This window comes from Acomys russatus, chromosome 19 (assembly GCF_903995435.1).
Source record: "Acomys russatus chromosome 19, mAcoRus1.1, whole genome shotgun sequence".
NCBI classification, from domain to species: Eukaryota; Metazoa; Chordata; class Mammalia; order Rodentia; family Muridae; genus Acomys; species Acomys russatus.
The window spans coordinates 24,881,441-24,902,449 of record NC_067155.1 but is presented as its reverse complement, the minus strand read 5'-3'; the positions used below and the strand labels follow the sequence as shown (position 1 = coordinate 24,902,449).

Genomic DNA, 21,009 nt, shown 5'->3' with positions numbered 1-21,009 from the left:
GAGGCACTGAAAGAGATGCTTTGTTTTCACGCCGTGGTTTAGAGCATGGTTTCACTCGAGCATTTTCAGAGGGTTAACCTGGGCCTGAGATAAGCTATCTCAATACATAGCTTCACATCTTAATGTTACTTGAGGATGACATTGCAGGATCAGAGGAAAAGGAGTGAAAGCACAGGCAAGAATAATCGTTGTGCTTAAAACATGTAATGATGGGATAACAGCCTGAATCCCAGAATAATAAGAACAAAGACATGATGATGATGATGATGATGATGATGGTGATGATGATGGTGGTGGTGATGATGATGATGGTGATGGGGGTGGTGATAGAGATGCTGCTGCTGCTGATGATTATGATGATTATGGTGGTGGTGATGGTGATGATGATGATGGTGATAGTGATAGTGATGGCAATGGTGGGGGTGGCAGCAGTGGTGTGATGATGGTGATGGTGGTGGTGGTGATGATGGAGATGCTGGTGGTGATGATTGTGGTGGTGGTGATTATGATGGTGATGATGGTGATGGTGATGATGATGGTGATGGTGGTGGTGGTGATGGTGGTGGTGGTGATGATGATGGCGATGGTGGTGGTGGCGGTGGTGGATGGTGGTGGTGTGATGATGGTGATGATGATGATTATGATGGTGGTGGGGATGCTGATGGTGATGCTGATGGTGGTGATAAAGGTGATGGTGGTGATGATGGTGATATGGTGATGCTGATGATGATGGTGATGCTGATGGTGGTGATAATGATAATGGTGGTGGTGGTGGTGATGATGACAATATCAGGATATTTAAGGAGAGAATACATCAGTAACTAGTGTGTAAATAAAATATAAATAGTATTTCAGGAGAAAGAAAGAGACCATGTGCTTTTAGCATCCAAGAGAAACAGCAACTGGGCCCTGGAACTTGTGGGTGGTCTCTGTGGGAGCACAGTGATGAGCCCTTCCTCTCCACCCCAGGCTTCACACACTACGACTTTGTATGACCCAACTGCCTCTGCTTCTTTATTCTTCACAATGCAATCCCAAAACCATCACTTTCCCTTTTTAAACGATGTGATTTGCTTTTGGCTTCGTGTATATGAGTCTTGCCTGCCTGTATCTATTGTGCACCATACACATGCAGTGTTCACGGAAGCATCCTAATCTCCTGGAGCTGGAGTTACCTATGGCTGTGAGCTGCCATATGGATGCTGGGAACTGAACCCTGGTCTTCTGGAAGAGCAGCCAGTGCTCTTAACCACTGAGCCATCTCTCCAGCCCCTCTTTAACCTACTTTATAACCTTCATGCTGCCCTGTTTAACGTGTCACATTGGGCAGGGAACAAAAAATGTCCCTATGTGTCAGCGCAATGGTTCTTGCTGATAACTGTGGGTAGAAAACGCTTGGATGATTGTCATTCCTCTAGATCTCTGAAGATGCTGCCAAGGGGACCAGTAGTCTAGGTAACACCAACAAAGGATGCTGAGCATGCCAAATCCTTGGCAGAAATGTTTTCTGTCTTATCCTTCAACACCTAGCATTTTTTTTTAAAGTCTTTGTGAACACGGTCAGCAACTCCATATTTATAGATTAAAGACAGGTCCTCTCAAACACGAAGAGAAGTCCCTGGAGGAAGCCGACCTGGTAGAGCTGTGTATGAATACACATTATCATCTTGTCTGCTTTGGTTCCGACCTATGTAATACCAGACACAGTCGATGCTTTCTGCTTCATCCTAGAGTGTGTGATCATCACACCACCGTAGCTACACATTAGCCCTAGGCTTCAGGAGGCCTCTGGAGAAAAAAGGCCTAACCACGCTGCTTCCAAATCTCAGTAACTCTTAAAGTCGCATGCTCCTTCTGTCAGCCATACTGTTCTCGCACGGCATGCAGGCACCAGAAAAGAAACATAAGGCTGGTCACAGAAAGGGTGGCAAGACTTCTCATTTACAGTCTCTGTTTAAATAATGAGTCAACCTCGTGCGGCTGTGCAAAAATGCATGAGGTGATGGATTTATAACGAGGGAGGGTTTCTTTGATCACAACTTCGGAGGTTTCTGTGCAGGATAGACGGGCCCTGACCTGGAATCATGTGGTGAGATGAAAGGCCTAACCCTCCTTACCAAGGAACGAGAGTGAGGAGGAAGCCGAGTGTGGTGGCGCACACCTGTAATCCCAGCTCTCAGGGAGGCAGAGACAGGCAGGTCTTTGTGAGTTCGAAGCCAGCCTGATCAACAAAGTCAGTCCAGGACAGCTAGGGCTACACAGAGAAACACTGTCTCAAAAATCCAAAAACCAAAAACAGGAGTGAGAAGCTTGGGCACCACTCTTATCTTCTAGGGGGTGCCCTAGTGACCTAGGGGTACCCCTACTGACCTGAAGACCTCCCTTTGGTCCCCAACTCTTAAAATCTGTAGCATCTAACAGCACCCAGATGGGATCCAAGTCTTTAACACATGTGACTTTAGGGACATGAAGGATCTGACCCTAACAAATCTCATCATCGGGTATCACAGACGTCAAAAGACTTCCTGATAAGACTCCCTTAGACATGAACCAGGCAATGAGTGCACAAGTTAAGGGACTCAGTTAAGACCTAGAGTTAGCTAGTGAGAGAATCGCAGCCAGAGGCCAGGGCTTCTTGTGAACCCGGTAGCACGTAATCCATCCCGTGAAAGGCCAGAGGTGGAGAGAAATGTGTCGGTAGCTCCCAGAGTTCCTGCTCAGATGTACAGTCCTGCCCCAGCACGATTCCAACCAACTTTACATCCTGATCTCAGCCCTCCTCCCTCCTAGACTCCCCGTCACACCCTCTCTCCTCTTCTCCAAACCCACCCTAGCTCATCACGTCACATCAGGACTGAGAGTATCCTTTTCCCCTATGGCCTAGCAAGGCAGCCCCGCCAGGCAACAGTGTCCATGTCAGAGACAGCCCTCGACCCCCTTACTAAAGGACCCATATGAAGCCTGTGTAGAGGGCCTAGGTCCAGTCCATGTGTGGTAGCCCTTGCTTGGTGCTTCAGCCCCATCTTGGGCCCTGGTTACTTGGCTCTGTTGGTATTCTTGTAGAGCTCCTGTCACCTCCAGGTCCTGCCACCCTCCTGCCCCCCTCCCCACTTTTCCACAAGACTCCCTAGGCTTTGCCCGATGTTTGGAGCAGAGATTAAGGGAATGACCAACCAATGCCTGGCCCAACCTAACCTGAGACTCACCCCATGGGAGAGAGCCAACCCCTGACACAACTAACGATATTCTGCCGTGCTCCCAGGCAGGAGCCTAGCACAGCTGTCCTCTGAGAGGCTCCACCCACCAGTGGATTGAAATAGATGCTGAGACTCACTGCCATCCTGTGCTTTTGGTCCACTGTCTAGGAAGAAAGATGAGTACTGGGGGAGGCAGGGATGTCATAAGCACATTCAGACAGGAGCTCTAATGCTGGGCTTCCTTAGCCACGTCTTCCCTCATCTCCTGTCCACATCCCTACTTGGGGTGGATGGTATCCATCAGAAGAAAGAATGTGGAAACAGTTACAAAATTGGTACCCAAAGGTTGAGACTAGCCCTCCTTGCTGACAGTGTATCACCCCGAGACAGCATCCAACTTCCTGTCTACTAAGTATCCAGTCTAGACCCCTCTAAACCCCCACAGTACACCTGAGGTCATTCTGACACAGAGAGGAAGAATTCCCACATCAAAATTTAATTTTAATTGCCAGATGAAGGAACAGTGCTCAACGAAAGTAAATTTTCTTTTACTGTGGGTCAATTTTGTTATCTTCATGATCTGTTAAAGCCCCCAGGATTTTCTAGAATCGAAGAAGTAGTTTGAGATGACCTTTCAGAGAAATAAAATACAATTTATGGGGTCAACTCTAACGCTTTGTCATCGCTGTCATGGAAAACCAATGACCATTCTCCTCCTTATTGTAACATGAACTGTCTAAAAGTTAGGTATTTCCTCTTAACCTGAGTTCTTGTTAAGTGCAATCAGTCATTGGCAATAAAACATAATTAAAGGTGCCTGCCTGGCATAAAGTCCATGGTGTCACATTTAAAAATAGCTTATGAACGTGCATGTCATTAAGGTATTTATTTGGTACCTAAGTCCCCAATGTTCCACTTGAAAAGTCTTTGATAGCTGAAAGAGCTGGGGTTTGTGAGCCAGCAAGCGTAGACAAGCCAGCACGACAGACATTTAATGGACTCGTACCTCGGTCTGAAATAGAACAAGGCGCTGCTTGCCAAACTGTCGTGTTTCCATTCTCACATTCTGTAAACGGCTCTTCTGGAAAAAGACAGAAAGTAGACACCAAGGAGCAAGCGTAAGTTCAGCCGTCTATGCCCAAGACTTGAGATCTGAGGCGCAGTCTATCCTCAGAGACACCCGACGCTATCTCAGAAGACGAGAGGCATTCCATTATTTACGGACATGATGTTGGTGAGAGGGGGCCAGCTATAGGCAGCTGAGCAATCAGACAGGCCCTGAGGCTGAACGTCTCTTCCCTTTGACTTCGAATGTGAAAATGCAAGATCAAGTTCACCATGTGCAATTGCACCCGCCTCTTTGCCAAGAGGCATGCCTTGCAGCCTTGGATTAAAAATCATCTCAGATGAAGTGGGGCCAGCCTCGTCGGGTAGTAGGTCTGATGCTTAAGGGAAACTTCAGTGGGCCTTACTAACGTAGTATCTGCTTTTGGCTTTGTTGTTGTTTTTGTTTCTCTCTGTATTGCAGCAGCATAACTCACTTTCTCTTTTGTTACGTCCAGACACTCCTCTGATGTCCTGACAGATAGCGATGTGTGCCTGTCTGTCCAAAGAGGGAATTCTGCTGCCCTGGGAAGTAGCTTCCAGCAGACATAGTGCCAGGAAGAGGGAGGGGCTAGGATACAGGAGTTCATGCTTCCGCTCAAGTTTCCTTTGCAGGGTTGGAACTGGTGCTTTGTGCGCAGGCGCAGGTGCGATGCAGGTGGTGGGGGCACAGGAAGTATGATGGTTTTTGTGCAGAGGAAGGCAGTCTTGGCGTCTTACCCTGCTGCCTTGAGGTGTAAGGGCATTCAAACCTTGTTGGTTTGGAAACAGGCTCATGACCCAAAGGATAGTCTGGGAAGCTCTGACAGGGAACCATCACAGTAGAATGAGATTCAAAACCTAGTTAGACACCAAATGCACACACACGTTCTGCCTGTGGCTTTGCAGTAGACCACCGTAAGGATTAGCACAGCCCTGTGCAAGCATGTAAGCATGGATACAGATGGAAATGAGAGACATCAAAGCTGTAGGTTATGTGGGGTTTGACAGTGTAGCTCAGTAGTAAAGTGCTTGCCTCACCTGCAAACAAGGACCTGGGTTCAATTCTCAGTGTCACACACACATATACATACACATACACACAAACACACATACATACATGCACACATACACACGTGCACACATGCACACAGACACGCACACACATGCACACATACACACACATACATACATGCACACATACACACGTGCACACATGCACACAGACACGCACACACATGCACACATACACACACATACATACATGCACACATACACACATGCACACAGACACACATATACAAATGCGCACAGACACACACACACGCATACACACACATGCACACACATACACATACACACACATACACACACACACATACACACATACACATACATACACCTACACACACACACACACACACACACATACCAGACTTCAGTAGTACAGATCACACATGACCAGTCCTCATTGTATGTTTTGCTTGCTTCATACCTCACTACAACATGTAAATAAAACTTCATGTTTTATAACCCAGCTTCTGCTCATTATCCAGCAAGGTAAGCTTAAAGCCTGACTTTGCTGCCCTGTTCCCGCAGATACCTTCAGCACAATTGCATCACACACATATCCAGGAAAGCATTCTTAGGACTGCAGAATCTACAAATACTGTGAGTAACTCCCTTACCGCTTTATTATGGTCATTGTTTGGAGAAAAGACTGCAAGGGTGGAACCGGGGCCCGGGATGGGACTCCAAGAAATGGAAGGAATCTTGGAAGACTACAGGGTGTTTGCATCGGGGCTGGGGGTGTAGCTCGGAACATTTGCCTAACGTGTGAGATGAGAGGCCCCGCATTCCATCTCCTGTACCACCACCAAAAATAAGCAAACAAACAAAACCAAAAGACCCCTAAGCGAACAATCAGTTATCCAAAGTTTCACTCTTTAACAGTGTCCCCATGCTGTTGGGCCACTTCCACAGCGTTCCCGCGTTTGACTTTTCCCCTACCATTGCTTGCTGAGTATATATTTCTTAAAATAGTTGTGTGCCAAGACTGTAGCCAAAAAAGGACACATGTTAGAACTACTCTACATAGTTCGATGTCTCTCTTTATTCTTGGCCACGTTGCTTGCCCAGGTCACATGACCCAGCCTGTGCTTGTGCTTCTGAGCACCTCCCGGTCTCCCCCATCCTCTGCTCCCCTCCCCCCAGCCCTGGCCTCTGCTTCCACTCACTCAGAACGCGCTTGGAGAAGCAGATATCCAAACTACAGAAACCCACTGGTCTAATTGTGTGTGTGGCTGACCAGAGTGTGGAACTTGCCTAATGAGCACACCCGTATTGCTTGCAGATATCTCAGCCACAATTGCATTACGGATCTCAGGCCCGGAATATTCAAAGACTTGCGTCAGCTCACTTGGCTGTAAGTGTCTTGGCTTCTCTCTCTCCTGCAAATGGTCATGGGCTAATGATTTACCACAAGGCTTGGATAGTTTCCAGGCTGGGATGTCTCTGGTTTCTTATGTTTCTGACTCACACATCACCTGGAGAATTTCATCCAAGTAATGCAGACATGGGTAGGTCAGGGGACCGGTTGTGTGAAAATCTGGCCAACATGGCCTCAACACCCAATGGCAACCTAGCCAAGCCGGGCAGCCATCCAATGTCACCAAGAACAGAAAGTCCTTGACAGCATCATTGACATCCTGACTTCTGCAATTCTTTGCTCCAGAGAAGACAGTGTGCCCCAAGCATCACAGGAGGTCTCTGTTCCCCTTATTCGATGCCAACAGTGCAAAATTTTCCCTGAGAGTTGTGACAAGAGAAAAAAAAATCTCCAGACGTTGCCAGGTGCCCCTGAAAGGGACAAACGCCCTCGGTTAGAAACCTTTGAGATCAGAAGCAAGAGATCTGGGGCTTGCTTAGTCCCCAGGGCAACCAGAGAAAAGTTTGAGAATGTAATACCACGTGGCGTTTTCCTGCTTTCCCGCTGAGCCAGCAGCTCCATCTCCATCTCGTTCATCGAAGGGCTGTGGAGGGCTGTGTTATCTCGCTCATGGTCCACAGCTAGGCCTGGCTCCATCTAGACCTAGTGTGAGCCTGGTCCAGCGCTTCGTGTTCCGGCCAACTTCCTTATCATCCCAGGCCTCTGTCGTAACGACGCCTTCTTTAGCAGGAAACACATAAGAAACACGAACTGCCCAGGGCAGAGCTCCCGTCACACAGTAGACGCTCTTGTAACTCTCTGACCTCATCCTGCGTACCTCAGACTTCTGAGAACACAAGATGGCACCTGCCCTCAGAGGCTGCTAGTTCCCTTTACCTTTTAAGTCTAGTTTCGACTGGTGATTTGGCCGCACAAGATGTTTACTTTTCCTCCCACGAGGCTCCTTACAGTTGTGTTCCCGGCCATTTGTTTGCTTGCACAGGCCTTATCGAATGCAGCATTTAGTTGTGAGATTAAGGGAGTGTTATTTCAGGAGGAGAGGCTCCATGGGTGAGAGCACTGGTTGATCCTGAAGAGGACCTGGGATCCAGTTTTCAGCACCCACATGGCTGCTCACAAATGTCTGTAATTCCAGTTCCGGGGCATTTGACACCCTCTTCCAGCCTCTGTGGGAAGCAGACATGTACATAACGCAGAGAGTATACATCCAGGCAGAACACCCATACACACAAACCAATCAATTGTCTTGTCTTTTCTTGCTTTCTTGCTTTCTTTCTTTCTTTTTTTTTAATAGATGGTTGAGAGCCACCATGTGGTTGCTGGGAATTGAACTCAGAACCTCTGGAAGAGCAGTCAGTGCTCTTAACCTCTAAGCCCATCTCTCCAGCCCCAACAATCAATTTTCTAAGGGTTATACCATCCTTCACTGTTTTTGAAGGGTGCAGGATAGCATCTGTTAAAGGATGGCAGCTGCCGGTGGGTGCTTTCTTCCTCTTGTCACACGTATTCCCCAAAATACATATTCCAGTTGGAAGGAGAAGAGGAAGGAGAGAAACACATGAGGAACAGGAGGGGTAAAATGTGGGCAAGTTCTAGCCAGACAGATACTGGCAGCATGGAGGGGCAGGTGGGCATGAAGTCACACCCCTCACTGAGGGGCTATTAACACCTGATAGCTGTTGGGGGGGCCAGGTTTCTCTAAGGGTGTGGCTATTGGGAGACCCACCATGCTCCACTGGGTGGTCCCACACCAGAGAGTATATGGGCAGCACATACTGGACTCAAGGGACATAAAAATAAAAAAGAACACAAAGTTTGAGTAGGCAGGGAAAGGAGAGGTGGACCTTGGAAGAACTGGAGGAGGGTGATGAACAGAATCAAAGCACATCGCATGAAATTCACAAAAATTTAATACAAATATTTTCAAGTTAAAGAAATCATTGTTTGTTTTTTAGAAATACCAAAATTAGCATGTGAAAAAGATGACCTGTCTAACTAGTCATTAAGGAAGCAACACTTTTAAATTTTTCTAATTGATATATGAAAGCATAAAAATTGTTCATTATGACAGGCAGTGTGGAGTTGCAACATATGTAAACACCGGGTAGCGGTTAAATCTGGCTCCACACATCTGTCTTCTCCGACCACGTGTTATGTCTTCTCTGGGATGAAGATGTCCAGCTCCCCCTAGGGATGCACGGCTGGTAGCTGTTATGTTATTGGGGGGCGAGTGCTCAGCGGTCCTGCAGTTAGCCACCCAGAAGCGCGGGTTATCTATGAAGCCCGTGCCAGCCAGTAAATGCTCGTCAGTGCAGATGCAGAGAGAGAAATCATGGCCAGCATCATAAGTTCTGGCCAAAGGGCTGCAGGAATTTGGGGGAAAGTTGCCCCACCCTAGAGTGAAGGAAAAGACACCTGTGTCCCACGGGGAAGGAACAGGCCAGGTGTTGGGAGTCCGACTTCTCAGGACCGTTGATGTTTTTTTCCTGGGTTTTGCTCAAACATCTCTAACATTGGAAACATTTCCGTGTGTTTTGTCAGAATTTTAGATGACAACCCGATCGCCAGAATCTCACAGAGGTCTTTTACAGGATTGAGCTCGTTGTTTTTCCTGTAAGTACCGTCTCTTTCAGAACGCGTGCCTGGGAAGCAGCAGCCCTTGAGGGAATGCTCTAAGGCAAACACGTCCACACTGAGCTTCAGGCCCTACCTACTGTTGCTAAGTCGAAGGCAGTAGCTGGGCCGGTTACGGCATGGATCTCAGGCTTCCTGGTGGATGACGTTTCCGTCTCCTACCACTTCCTAAAGTACCTATTTGTGGTTTTACTTGCTTTTATTTCCTGAGATCCTCGTTAAACTGAATGTCGTATAATAGGGTCCCATAGGAGCACAATTGCAACTCCATTTTTTAAAAGAGTTGTGTGTGCGTGTGTGTTGTGTGTGTGTGCATGTGTGTACGTGTGCATGCACATGCGCATGCGGACGCACATGGGCAAGCACCTGCCTGTTTGTCTGTGCGCCATAGGCATATAGCTCCCACAGAGGCCAGAAGAGGGAAGAAAATCCCTTGGAACTGGAGGTCCAGGCTGTTGTGAGCAGCCATGTGGGTGCTGGGAACTGAACCTGGGTCCTCTGCAAAAGCAGCCAGTGCTCTAACCACTGAGCCACTCTCCAGCCTCCAGCTCCAATTTCCCTAGAGGAAAATGAGCTCTTGTCCACTGACAACGCATGAAAACTCCAAATCTTGGCTCTACTCTCAGAGCTGTTTTCATAACTGTGCTTCCACTGTTAATATCCTAGCTTGACTGATGGCCAAGGGGTCGCCACGTTCCTGTACAGTGGGTGAGGCAGCACGGTAACTGGCCCGTTTACCAAAGGGACTACAGTACCGTAAATTAAGCATGTATCCTCGCACGCTCATGACCTGTTTGCTTTTGATAATTCCCCTTACTGCCACATCTTAGGTTCAATGTGGTTTCCAGTGTAGATCTTTAAGGCTGTAAGTGATTAATGCACCCCCGAGAAAGAGCTTGCGAACTAGGGGCGCTGAAAATTATTACAAGCTTGGGGTGTGCACGGTCATGAAGTTCACAGTTGTTGCCTTGTGCTTGCTTTAGGTTTACCTCATAAAATTAAACTGAGTAATCTTTGTCTTAGAACGTACACTGTACACACACAGCACAAGCTGGCAGTGCCTGTCCCTTCCTCCTCAGCATACACATGGCTATTTATGGAACAGAGACTTCACCCTGAAATATAAATTATGGCAAACAATTTTCAAAGTTGTAGAAGAGCAGAACTACTCTCTCTAATGGGGCTTAATCATTTTGCATCTAATCACCATTTTCTCTATGTGGAGGTCCATGGTGGGCAACCGGCTGGAGACCCTTCCGGACCGCCTGTGCGCCCAGATGCCTTGGCTCAACTGGATGTGAGTGTTCACTGGGGACTGAACTTGTCATGTGCTAGGTTCAAGGAGGCTAGCCATGAACTTAAGGCAGAATCGTCTTTAAAATCCATCCAGGATGTCTCCCCACAAACTAACACCTAAACATTACCTCCCGTTCTCTTGAAAGATCTTGGGAGGAGAGGAGAGCGTAGCAGGAGATTGGGTGGGGTGGACTCAGAGGACATTATACGCTCATAACCTTGTGAAATTAAGCGATAAAACATCTTTCAAGAACAGCTGGAACACAAACACGGCACTTGGGAAGTTGAGGCAGAAGAATTGAAGCTTTAAACCAAGCCTGAGCTACACAATGATGTCTCAAAAAGAAAACAAAAAATGGGGCGCTGAATAGATAACTTAGTGGTTAGGGGCACTGGATGCTCTTCCAGAGGTCATGGGTTCAAGTCCCAACAGGAATCTGATGCCCTCTTGTGGCCTCTGCAGGCCCTGGACTTCCACTACACAGATGTGAATACAGGCAAGACACTCATACACATTACATAAAAAATAAATAAACCTTTCAGAACTATAATAAAGGGCTGGAGAGAGGATTCAGCAGGTAAGAGCACTGACTCTTCTGCCGGAGGACCTGTGTTCAAATCCCAACACCCACATGACAGCTCACAATTGTCTGTAATTCCAGGGTCTGACACCCCCACACAGACATACATGCAGGCAAAACACCAATGCACATAAAATAAAGATAAATAACTTTTTTTTAAAAAAAGAACTAAAATAAACAAGGAAGTCCTTGGAGTGTCCCCAAAGGTGTAAGGTCCTGCCTAACCTTCTCCCACTAAACTGTACTTACCACGTATCCAGCCAGGGACAGCAGCATGCTTTTAACGCCTGGCGTAGGCCCATGAGTCCGCTTTAACTTGGCTTCTCTTCTTTTGCTCGGGCTAACCAAACTGACTAACAACACATCAATGCCAATGTAAGAAGGGCATTTCAAAGTCACCTTTAAGTGCACGGCACAAAAAGCCTTGCTTTACCAAATAATTCTGTCCTTAACTGTGTCCCCCAGCATTGTCCACCCCTTGCCTAGCTGATCTCTTTTCCCACTGTGCCCCATGTGTTCCTTCTGTCTGGATGCAGGGAGCCGCAGTTCTAAGCCATCTCCAGACTCCTGTGCTTCTCGGCGCTGGGAAGCCCTTCTCCATCGTTGCTTTGGCTTAACTAAGCAATAGCATCCCCGAGCAGAGACGGCCTGCTCTTCGTATCACACAAGACCAGAGTTTGTGTCCTAAGTCTGGTCAACAGCCTGTGCGAGACAACTTTGGGCAGAGTTTTCTCCTCCACCAAGACCCTGACTGACATAGGGCAGAAATCGAGACAGTGGTCCGGATCGCCACAGGACACCTAGGAGTCGGGGAGGGGGCTTTGGATCCAGAAAGATCTGGCTGGGAAAGACTTCCGACACTTGCCACCTGTATGGCGAGCCTCTCAGGTGCCTCACTCAGCTGTCGAATGGGACAGGAGGCTGCTGACCCTGCACAGTTGTTGCTTTAGGAATGCCCAAGGAATCGTACCGTAGTTGATGAAATCTGGCCAATAATATAGTGTCGGTCTTTCACGCCGCTGTGGTAAAACCCGGTGACCAAGGCTACTTGTAGAAGAAAGAACTTACTTCCTGCTTACATTTCCAGAGTGTTAGATGCCAGCCTGTCAGTGCAAGGCAGCAGCTGAGAGCTCACATCTGGAACCCCAAACAGGAAGCAGAGGACACACTCTAAGTGGCAATAGTCTCCTGAAACCTGTGTCCGACCTTCAGTGGCATACTTCCCCAACAAGATCACACCTTCTAAATCCTCCCCAAAGAGCCACCAACTGGTACCAAGTATTCAAACCAGCACACATAGCTAATAGCATGGTGCTCACTCCAAACATTTAGCTACCCTTCTCTTTGGTTTGATATTATTATTATTATTATTATTATTATTATTATTATTATTATTATTATTATTATTGTTATTATTATTTCATTATTATCATTATTATTATTTAGCATAAGTTAGAAATAAAAAGGAAACATAACATAAATTATAGAAATCTCAAGAAAATAAAAAAAGATAGCAAAAAGAAATAGAACAAAGGAAAGATAAAGTTCAGAACTATTTCTATCAACAAAAAACATCCTTAACAGATGATTTATACATAGGTTCTTGAAGTGTTTTCCCTCCATGGCTTTCAGGGATCTGGCAAACAATGAGATAAAGTACTTAAGGACCGCCACCTTCCTAACCTGCGACTCGCTCACGGTTCTGTAAGTACACGTGGACTTCCGTACATGAGGCCTGTAGATTGGGAAAGTCGAGGGAAACGCTGATGGGGAAGTCATCAAGCTGAGTCGGGTCTCTTTCCCAGGAGAAAGTGGGAGCAACCTAGAGCGTTCCGATTGGCTGTGCGTGATCTGGGGGAGGGGAGGGCGGATGACTTGGCCAATCGCCACCTTGGCATTGGTGAACTAAGGAACGCAACTAGTTTGTGCTTCTGATCACCGCAGTGTTCTGGAGCTGGCACGCACCCAGCAATGTTTGTTGATTAAGCGGGGGGGGGGGGGGGGGGGGGGGACTAGAGAGAGAGGAAAAAGAGGGGGGAGGGGACAGAAAATGTGAAGAGAGACAGTTTTAAAAAATGATCAGAAACCAAACAAGATGTAACCTCGCAGACCACCCACGGTGCCTGGACCGCCTCCCTGCGGAGCTCCCTGGGGCGCGAGGGTGCGTCTGCAGGGCCAAAGTCTTGCCTGGCTCTTGTGCCCTCTAAGAAGCCTTGTTAAATGGCACCCGGAGCAGTGGCATCTCCCAGCAGGAACTGATTGTGACAGCAGGCGGAAAAGAAAACAAAAAACCAAAAACAAACAAAACAAAAAAACCCAACCAGCCAAATAAAAACAGCGTTGACTCTCGACATGTTTTGCAGGTTTCTGCCTAGAAATCAAATTGGGTTTGCGCCAGAGAAGACATTTTCTTCATTACAAAATTTACGGGAACTGTAAGTAGCATGGTCTACCAGGATGAATATGTATGATAGCGTTCCTCCACGATTATTACCCTAAGTGACGAGTGAGGCTGTCTTTCCACTCGGAACAATCTAACTTCTGTAGACTATTATTATGATATTTAAAAGCCAATTAAGGAAACCCACCCACGCCATCCTGAAGTCAAGGGTACATTGAAATCACACCCTGGCATACCCTGAGTGTCAGCCTGCCCCTACTTCCTCTACCTATTTCCTTTGGGCCAATTTCGTGTGCATTCTCTGGCCTCTTAAACACGCAGACGATATTTCTGTAAAGGGCGCGCGCTATGGTTAACTCTTCATGGATGAGGGATTGAGAAAGATGTGACTGATGCGTTGTTAGCTGATTCTATGTGGCCAGAGGGATGACTGTCCCCTGAGAGGGTAGCACTTCTGTAGCAGGTGAGGCAAGTGGACATGTCTGCAATGTGGACAGGCTCGTGGAAAAAAAACAAAAACAAAACACTTGGGACAGTTCATGCAACGCTCTCTGTCTGTATACATGCTTTATAGCTTTAAGACTTTGGGAAACTTCTGTTTAGCCATGGATTCATTGCTGCCCACTTAGACGAATATTGGCAGTTAATATTAAATCTTTTGTATGATACATGATGCAAGTGTCCTGCTGATGGGGACTTTAAGGGGGCCATTGATATCTTAAATAATCTTTGGTCCATTCTTTGTTCCTGCCTCTGAGGAGGACTGAGCTAATAACTCAATAAAATATTTTTAAATAATTATAATAATTCCATAAAATGAATGGGAATCATAAATACAATCCAGAAATATTTAAAGTGGCTCACATAGACAATGTTCCATTCTTGAACTAAAAATCGCTTTGTGGCAAACTACTGCAGATGGCTCAGTCAGCAGTGGCTGTCTTGGGGGCTCACTCTCCTTCAGGCTCTGGGGAAGAAATGTGGATGTGGGTCACAGAAACTGGAGGTGTGCCCAGGATGCTGAGAGGCTTATCGTGTGTGTGTGTGTGTGTGTGTGTGTGTGTGTGTGTGCGCGCGCGCGCATACACACATACACATGTACTTTCTGAATTGTCTTACCCAGCAGAACCCCAACCCAAATCCCAAAGGGTTGTGGTAGCTATGTAAGGAATCATTGGAGCTCTGTGCCTCATTTCACTCGTCTGTAATCTCAATACTTTGGAGACAGAAGCAAGAGAATTGGGGATCCAAGGCCAGCCGCAGCTATGGAGACCCTTTCTGAAGAGGAGGGGGTGGGACAGATGGAACATGAACAAAGAGTTTACACAGGAGTCTACTTGTGGAGTGCACAGGTGTTTGTTTACACAGGAGTCTACTTGTGGAGTGCACAGGTGTTTACATATGAGCCTGCTTACAGAGTGAACAGGTGTTTTCACAGGTGTCTACCTGTGGAGTGAATCTGCTGTTCAGGAATGATATCGACTCATCTCAAGGAGGAATAATCACAAGTATATGAGCCCCCTAATGCCTCCCAAAAGGGTAGACTTTATTTTCCTATGTGGCATTTGCAAAGGCAATTTCTCAGAGCATGAGATCCCCCCACCATGCATGAGATCTCCCCACCATGCATGAGATCCCCCCACCATGCATGAGATCCCCCCACCATACATGAGATTTCCCCACCATGCATGAGATCCCCCCACCATGCATGAGATTTCCCCCACCATGCATGAGATAACCCCCACCATGCATGAGATCCCCCAGCATGCATGAGATCCCCCCACCATGCACGAGATAACCCTCACCATGCATGAAATAACCCTCACCATGCATGAGATAACCCCCCACCAAGAATGAGATACCCCCACCATGGATGAGATCCCCCCACCATCCATGAGATCCCCCCACCATGCATGAGATTTCCCCCACCATGCATGAGATAACCCCCACCATGCATGAGATCCCCCAGCATGCATGAGATCCCCCCACCATGCATGAGATTTCCCCACCATGCATGAGATCCCCCCACCATGCATGAGATTTCCCCCACCATGCATGAGATAACCCCCACCATGCATGAGATCCCCCTACCATGCATGAGATCCCCCCACCATACATGAGATTTCCCCCACCATGCATGAGATCCCCCAGCATGCATGAGATCCCCCCACCATGCATGAGATAACCCTCACCATGCATGAGATTTCCCCCCACCAAGAATGAGATACCCCCACCATGGATGAGATCCCCCCACCATCCATGAGATCCCCCCACCATGCATGAGATCCCATGCACTGTGCCTTATGTGGTGCTTTCTCTGGCCCAGGCACACCTGTGGCTTTTTTCCTGGGCCCTGATTCACACACATGCCTTGCACCTGAAGCACTAGAAAAGAGTTCCCTGATAAGCAGAAATTGAGGCTTAGGGACTCAATTGCACCTCTAAACTAGTAGGTTTGGTCTTCAACCTCATGCACTCCTGTCACCTGGATTTGAGTTGCATGTTTTTTTTTTTTTTCAGATAATGTAAATTAGCATTTTATTCCAAGCTGGGACAGAACCAACAACCCCCAAAATGACTCACTCAAATCATTTTTATGCACAAAATAAGTGCTCAGAAGTTAATTTACACACAATGGAGGGCTTTCCAAAACCCACCACTTTCCAGGCACCAGGCTCCTATCTTATAAGGCAGCATCAGTTCTCAACATGTGGACTTTGACGCATGGGGGTATGAAGGACCCTTTCACAGGGGGCACGAGTCAGATATCCTGCACAACAGATAGTTACATCACAACTCATAATAATAGCAAAATTACAGCATGGGGGTATGAAGGACCCTTTCGGGGGGGGCACAAATCAGATATCCTGCACATCAGACTCATAATAATAGCAAAATTACAGCTATGAGGTAAAAACAAAAATAACTTTATGGTTGAGGGTCACCACACACGAGGAATTGTGTAAAAGGGCCGGGGCATTTTGAAGGTTGAGAACCACTGCTCTACGGCTTTAAGTCTGTGCCGGAATTGGCCCTGACCTGGATTCGGGGAGCATTAGAACAGCTGACCTGGGCACAAGCTCAGGCAGCAGAGAGCATTAGAACAGCTGACCTGGGCACAAGCTCAGGAAGCAGCGAGCACAGGCCAAAAGTGAACTCTGGGAAAGTGACGTGTGTGCATTTACACTGTCTTTGTCCTTCCTGGGGATTCTGTGGATCTCAGCAAACACTGTGCTCCCGTGGAGAGCATGGCTTGCTTGGCTGCAGTCCACCATGTGGAACACTAAACAGCAGTTTGCTGCAAAACGTGTTTATTCTAGCTAGAATTTTCCATCTTAATGATAAAAGCTACCACCCTCACCTCCACCCCTGGACCAGCCCCAGCCAGAGAACAAGTCCTGAAGTTGGCTCTCTAGCCCTCTGCTCTGTCCCAGAGCCACGCTTTCTCAGTCCCTGTCTCTGAAGTGCCTCTACCAGCTCTCACCGCCGCCAGGTGCGTGGGGAAACCTCCCTCCTCGCCTCCCTCTTAACTCTGCGAGTGATGGTCATCCGCTCACATTCTCAAATGTCAGAATCATGGAGGAGCTGTTTTCGGGCGGGTTGCCAGCCTCCAGGGGTGGGTGCCTGGAATGTGACATGTCTAGAACCATCCTTGGCAATTCCAATGGTTTGACTGTGCATTGGAAAATGAGCCCTTTAATCTTGTGCATGACCCTCATATCTTGTATTTATGGACTTTCTCTGGTGCATGCCTCTATAACTCCAATAACAATGATGATGATGGTGGTGGTGATGATAAATTATTATTATTATTATTATTATTATTATTATTATTTATCATTATTATTAACATTATTATTGTCTTTCACCCATGCTGAATCACTTTTGGGTTCCTGAAGATGATATCCAAGTTCAAGCATGGGTTTTCCTAGCCATGCTTTACTCTCAACCTGAAAAGTTGCTCTCCTTTTACTAAACCTAAAATGAAATCCTTGGGCTTGGTTCAAGCCCCTCTTGATTTCCATAACCAAGACTGGTCACTTATCTCTTCTTATTGTGTTTCTTCCTTGCCTTCTAATATAGTTGCATTTGTCCATTTTCTGTTCCTGGCGTAACATAGCCGAGGCTGGGTTCTTTATAAGGAAAAGAAGTGTGTTTAGCCTGCAGTTTTAAAGGCTGAAAGCCCAACACCAGCCAGATTTGCCAATTCATCACATGGTGAGACAGGAAGCAAACCAGATAGTCAGGACAGACTCTTTTTTTTTTTTTTTTTTTAATTTACTCTTGCAGGAGTTATCTGGGATTCCACAAAACCACCTCAATATTTTCTGAGGGTATGCACCAGTTGCCTAAACAGTCCTCACTGAGCAATCTTTCCCAGACATAAGGCACCTGGGAACAGACAGAGAGCCAGCTGACAACATCCAAATCGCAACTCTGGCTCTTACTATAAGTGAACTTTCTTAGGAAGAAACTTCTGTAGTTATTTTCTGCTCCCCCATATCCATCACACAATATCAAGAATAGTTAAGATGTTACGGCTCTGGGGGCCAGAGAAGTGGCTCAGCGGGTAAGAGCACCAGCTGCTCTTCCAGAGGACCAGTGTTGAGTTCCCGCTGTAACTCAGGGGATCTGACGCCCTCTTCTGGCAGTCATGAGAACTGCATGCACGTGGTGTGCATACATGCAGACAAAACATCAATACACATTATTGAAAGGTATTTTATTTTACCCTTAATTAAGCGATTGTACCGAGGTTTAATCTTTAATGTTGTCTCTCCTCAGAGAACTGTACCAGACCCCTACCCACCCAGCAGCTTTGTGTCTCCCATAGCAACAGATCTCATTGCCACAGGCTCAGTGTCACTACCCTATAATTCTTTCTAGGTTGGACAGCGGTATCATATTTCATTAGAACAGAACTGTTTAAGAATGTATTTAAACCACTAGGGAATGTAGCTCCTTGAAAGAGCACTTGACCAGCATGCTTGAGGTCCTAAGTTCAATCCCCAGTATGGGAGTGAGGGGCGGAGGCAGGGGAGAAGATGTATTTAAAATATATAAACCTATCCACTCATACTCAGAGGCAAGACTTGACCTTAGAAAGATTAGCTGGCTACAAATGTGTGGGATGAGTGGGAATCGCAGACAGTGGGGGATAGATGTGTACAGAGTGCCCTCCAAACAGGAAATTAGTCAGAGATCTCAGAGCCAGAATGTGTTGGCAAAGGAGTGAGAGGAAATTCCAGGCAGGAGCTGGATGTGCATGATGCCATACGGTCCATATGGTCCTGACATGCCTACGGGGTCTTGACATGTCACCAGTTCGCAACCTGGGTGAACTGGATTCATAGTTTGTCTTGTGTTGATCAAGTGGGAACTGTGGGGAGAGATGCCGTTGCCACTTCATCCCCGGGTAACTGGTTTTGGTTTTCACTGTCGTCAACAGGGACCTGTCCAGCAATATGATAACAACACTCCCAGCTGGCCTTTTCAGTGACCTTCATCTTCTCCAAAAGCTGTAAGCGCCCCGCCCCATCATCAGATTTAACTGGCAACGTCTTAGCCTTCTGAAATAATAATAACAGCCATACTTATCCCCTCCCTTCCTCTAATGGTTAAAAAGGAACCTGTCGTCCAACCCTCTTCTGTATGTCCACAAGAACCAGTTTGGAAGTCTCAAACAACTTCAGTCTCTGTAAGTAAAGCGCCCTGGTTGTGCTTGTTATGGCTGTAGTGAGGCTATCTTGCTTAGCAGCGTATTTAATTCTAAGTGGGTGTTGCTGATGCTGGAGCAAGTGTCCCTGCGAGGCATCCCCAGGAAATCCTGAGCATCACTGTCCGCTGTCAGAGCAAAGTTGCAGTTACGGCCACTCAATTGTATAAGAGCCACTCTGTGTTTGAAGCTGCATAGACATCTCTCCAGAGAACTGGACTTGTAGGGGAATCTAATCCCAGGAGCCTCCCAAAGCATTACATTTGTAATCATTTTGTTTTGGAAAAGAATTGACAAAAAGAAAATCTCTAAATCGTTCCTTCTTTTCCTCTGTCCCCTCTCCCTGGAGAAATTATAAGATAAGAATTGATCTTGACTTTTTAATAAATGAAAACTGTCCTACAAAGGCAAACATTTGAACAATTGGCATTGATTAGTATTTTAGAATTTCAGCCAACTGAGGTTCTGGTGGTACCAAGAATTCTGCCAATTATTCTTTAAATTTTGTGATTCCTTTTTCCTGGGTGACCATCTGCGAGCTCAAGATTATTTGTCTTGACCAACAACCATATTATATTATCTAGTTTATCCTGACTCTAAAGACGGGTGTTCCTGTTTTGTTTTGCTTGTTTGAGATGCAGTGCTTTTGTTTGTTTGCTTGTCTAGAGTCCTAAGACAGGGTCTCCCAGAGCCCAGGCTAGCCTCAAGCTTACTATGGAGCCAAAGGTGGCCTTGAACTTATGATCCTCCCTCCTCCACTTCCAAAGTGCTAAGGTTACTTGCATGTTCCACCACAGCAGGCTTTTTCCAAAGTCTAACCATCAATATCACATGTATTTTGTTAAACAGACTTTTATTAGAACTTTAGCACAAGACTTAGTTGGGGGTTGTAGCTGATATTAATGAGTACCCACTGATGACAGCATGGTCTTTGCTCTTAGAGGGTAAATAACCAAGGTCTAGAAATATATTATTGTGATTTTTTCCTGAAGACTTCTTTTACGATTCATTCATGATGGAGGCAGGTATGGGGACATGCATACCAGTGGTTTGGGAGGCCAGGGGTGGGCGTTGGATCTCTGGAACTGGAGTTGCAGGTGGTTGTGGGTCACCGAGCGGGTGCTGGGAAGTGACCCTGGGTCCTCTGGAAGAACAGTCAGTGCTCTAACCACTGAGCACTCTCCCCAGCCCTAACCTCTTATTAATAACCTTAACATGGCTGTGGCCATGATTTGTATCTAGATAGACAATGCTATCATATTTCATTATGAATACTGTTTCTTATGCAAAGCAGTTCTGAGAATATATTTTGTATACAATGCTCTGCCTGCATGTACACCTGCAGGCCAGAAGAGGGCACCAGATCTCATTAGAGATTGTTGTGAGCCACCATGTGGATGCTGGGAATTGAACTCAAGACCTTTGGAAGAGCAACCAGTGCTCTTAACCACTGAGCCATCTCTCCAGCCCCCATATATTCAAGTTTTCATTCTGATCTAGGAAACAAAGTCAACTCTTAAGTGAAGGAACCACTGGTTCACGGAAAATTCAAAACCCTGTTGCTAAAATCTTTATTTGGATCAGCTGAAAGCATTAGGATTAAAAAAAAAGAGAAAGAAAGAGAGTCTGCTTTTGAAAGGCATCTTCCAAGC

At 46.6% G+C, this 21,009-nt stretch overlaps 1 protein-coding gene across 1 annotated transcript in view; it reads left to right on the top strand.

Annotated features, from left to right (window-relative positions):
- The window catches only part of Rxfp2 (relaxin family peptide receptor 2), a 45,126-nt gene that overhangs the window by 8,519 nt on the left and 15,598 nt on the right, over nt 1-21,009 (top strand). The window contains exons 5-12 of the mRNA XM_051162841.1: nt 5,880-5,951; nt 6,634-6,705; nt 9,271-9,342; nt 10,589-10,660; nt 12,873-12,944; nt 13,604-13,675; nt 19,091-19,162; nt 19,268-19,339. Coding sequence (XP_051018798.1) covers nt 5,880-5,951; nt 6,634-6,705; nt 9,271-9,342; nt 10,589-10,660; nt 12,873-12,944; nt 13,604-13,675; nt 19,091-19,162; nt 19,268-19,339 — 576 coding nt within the window. The remainder of the gene's footprint in view (nt 1-5,879; nt 5,952-6,633; nt 6,706-9,270; nt 9,343-10,588; nt 10,661-12,872; nt 12,945-13,603; nt 13,676-19,090; nt 19,163-19,267; nt 19,340-21,009) is intronic.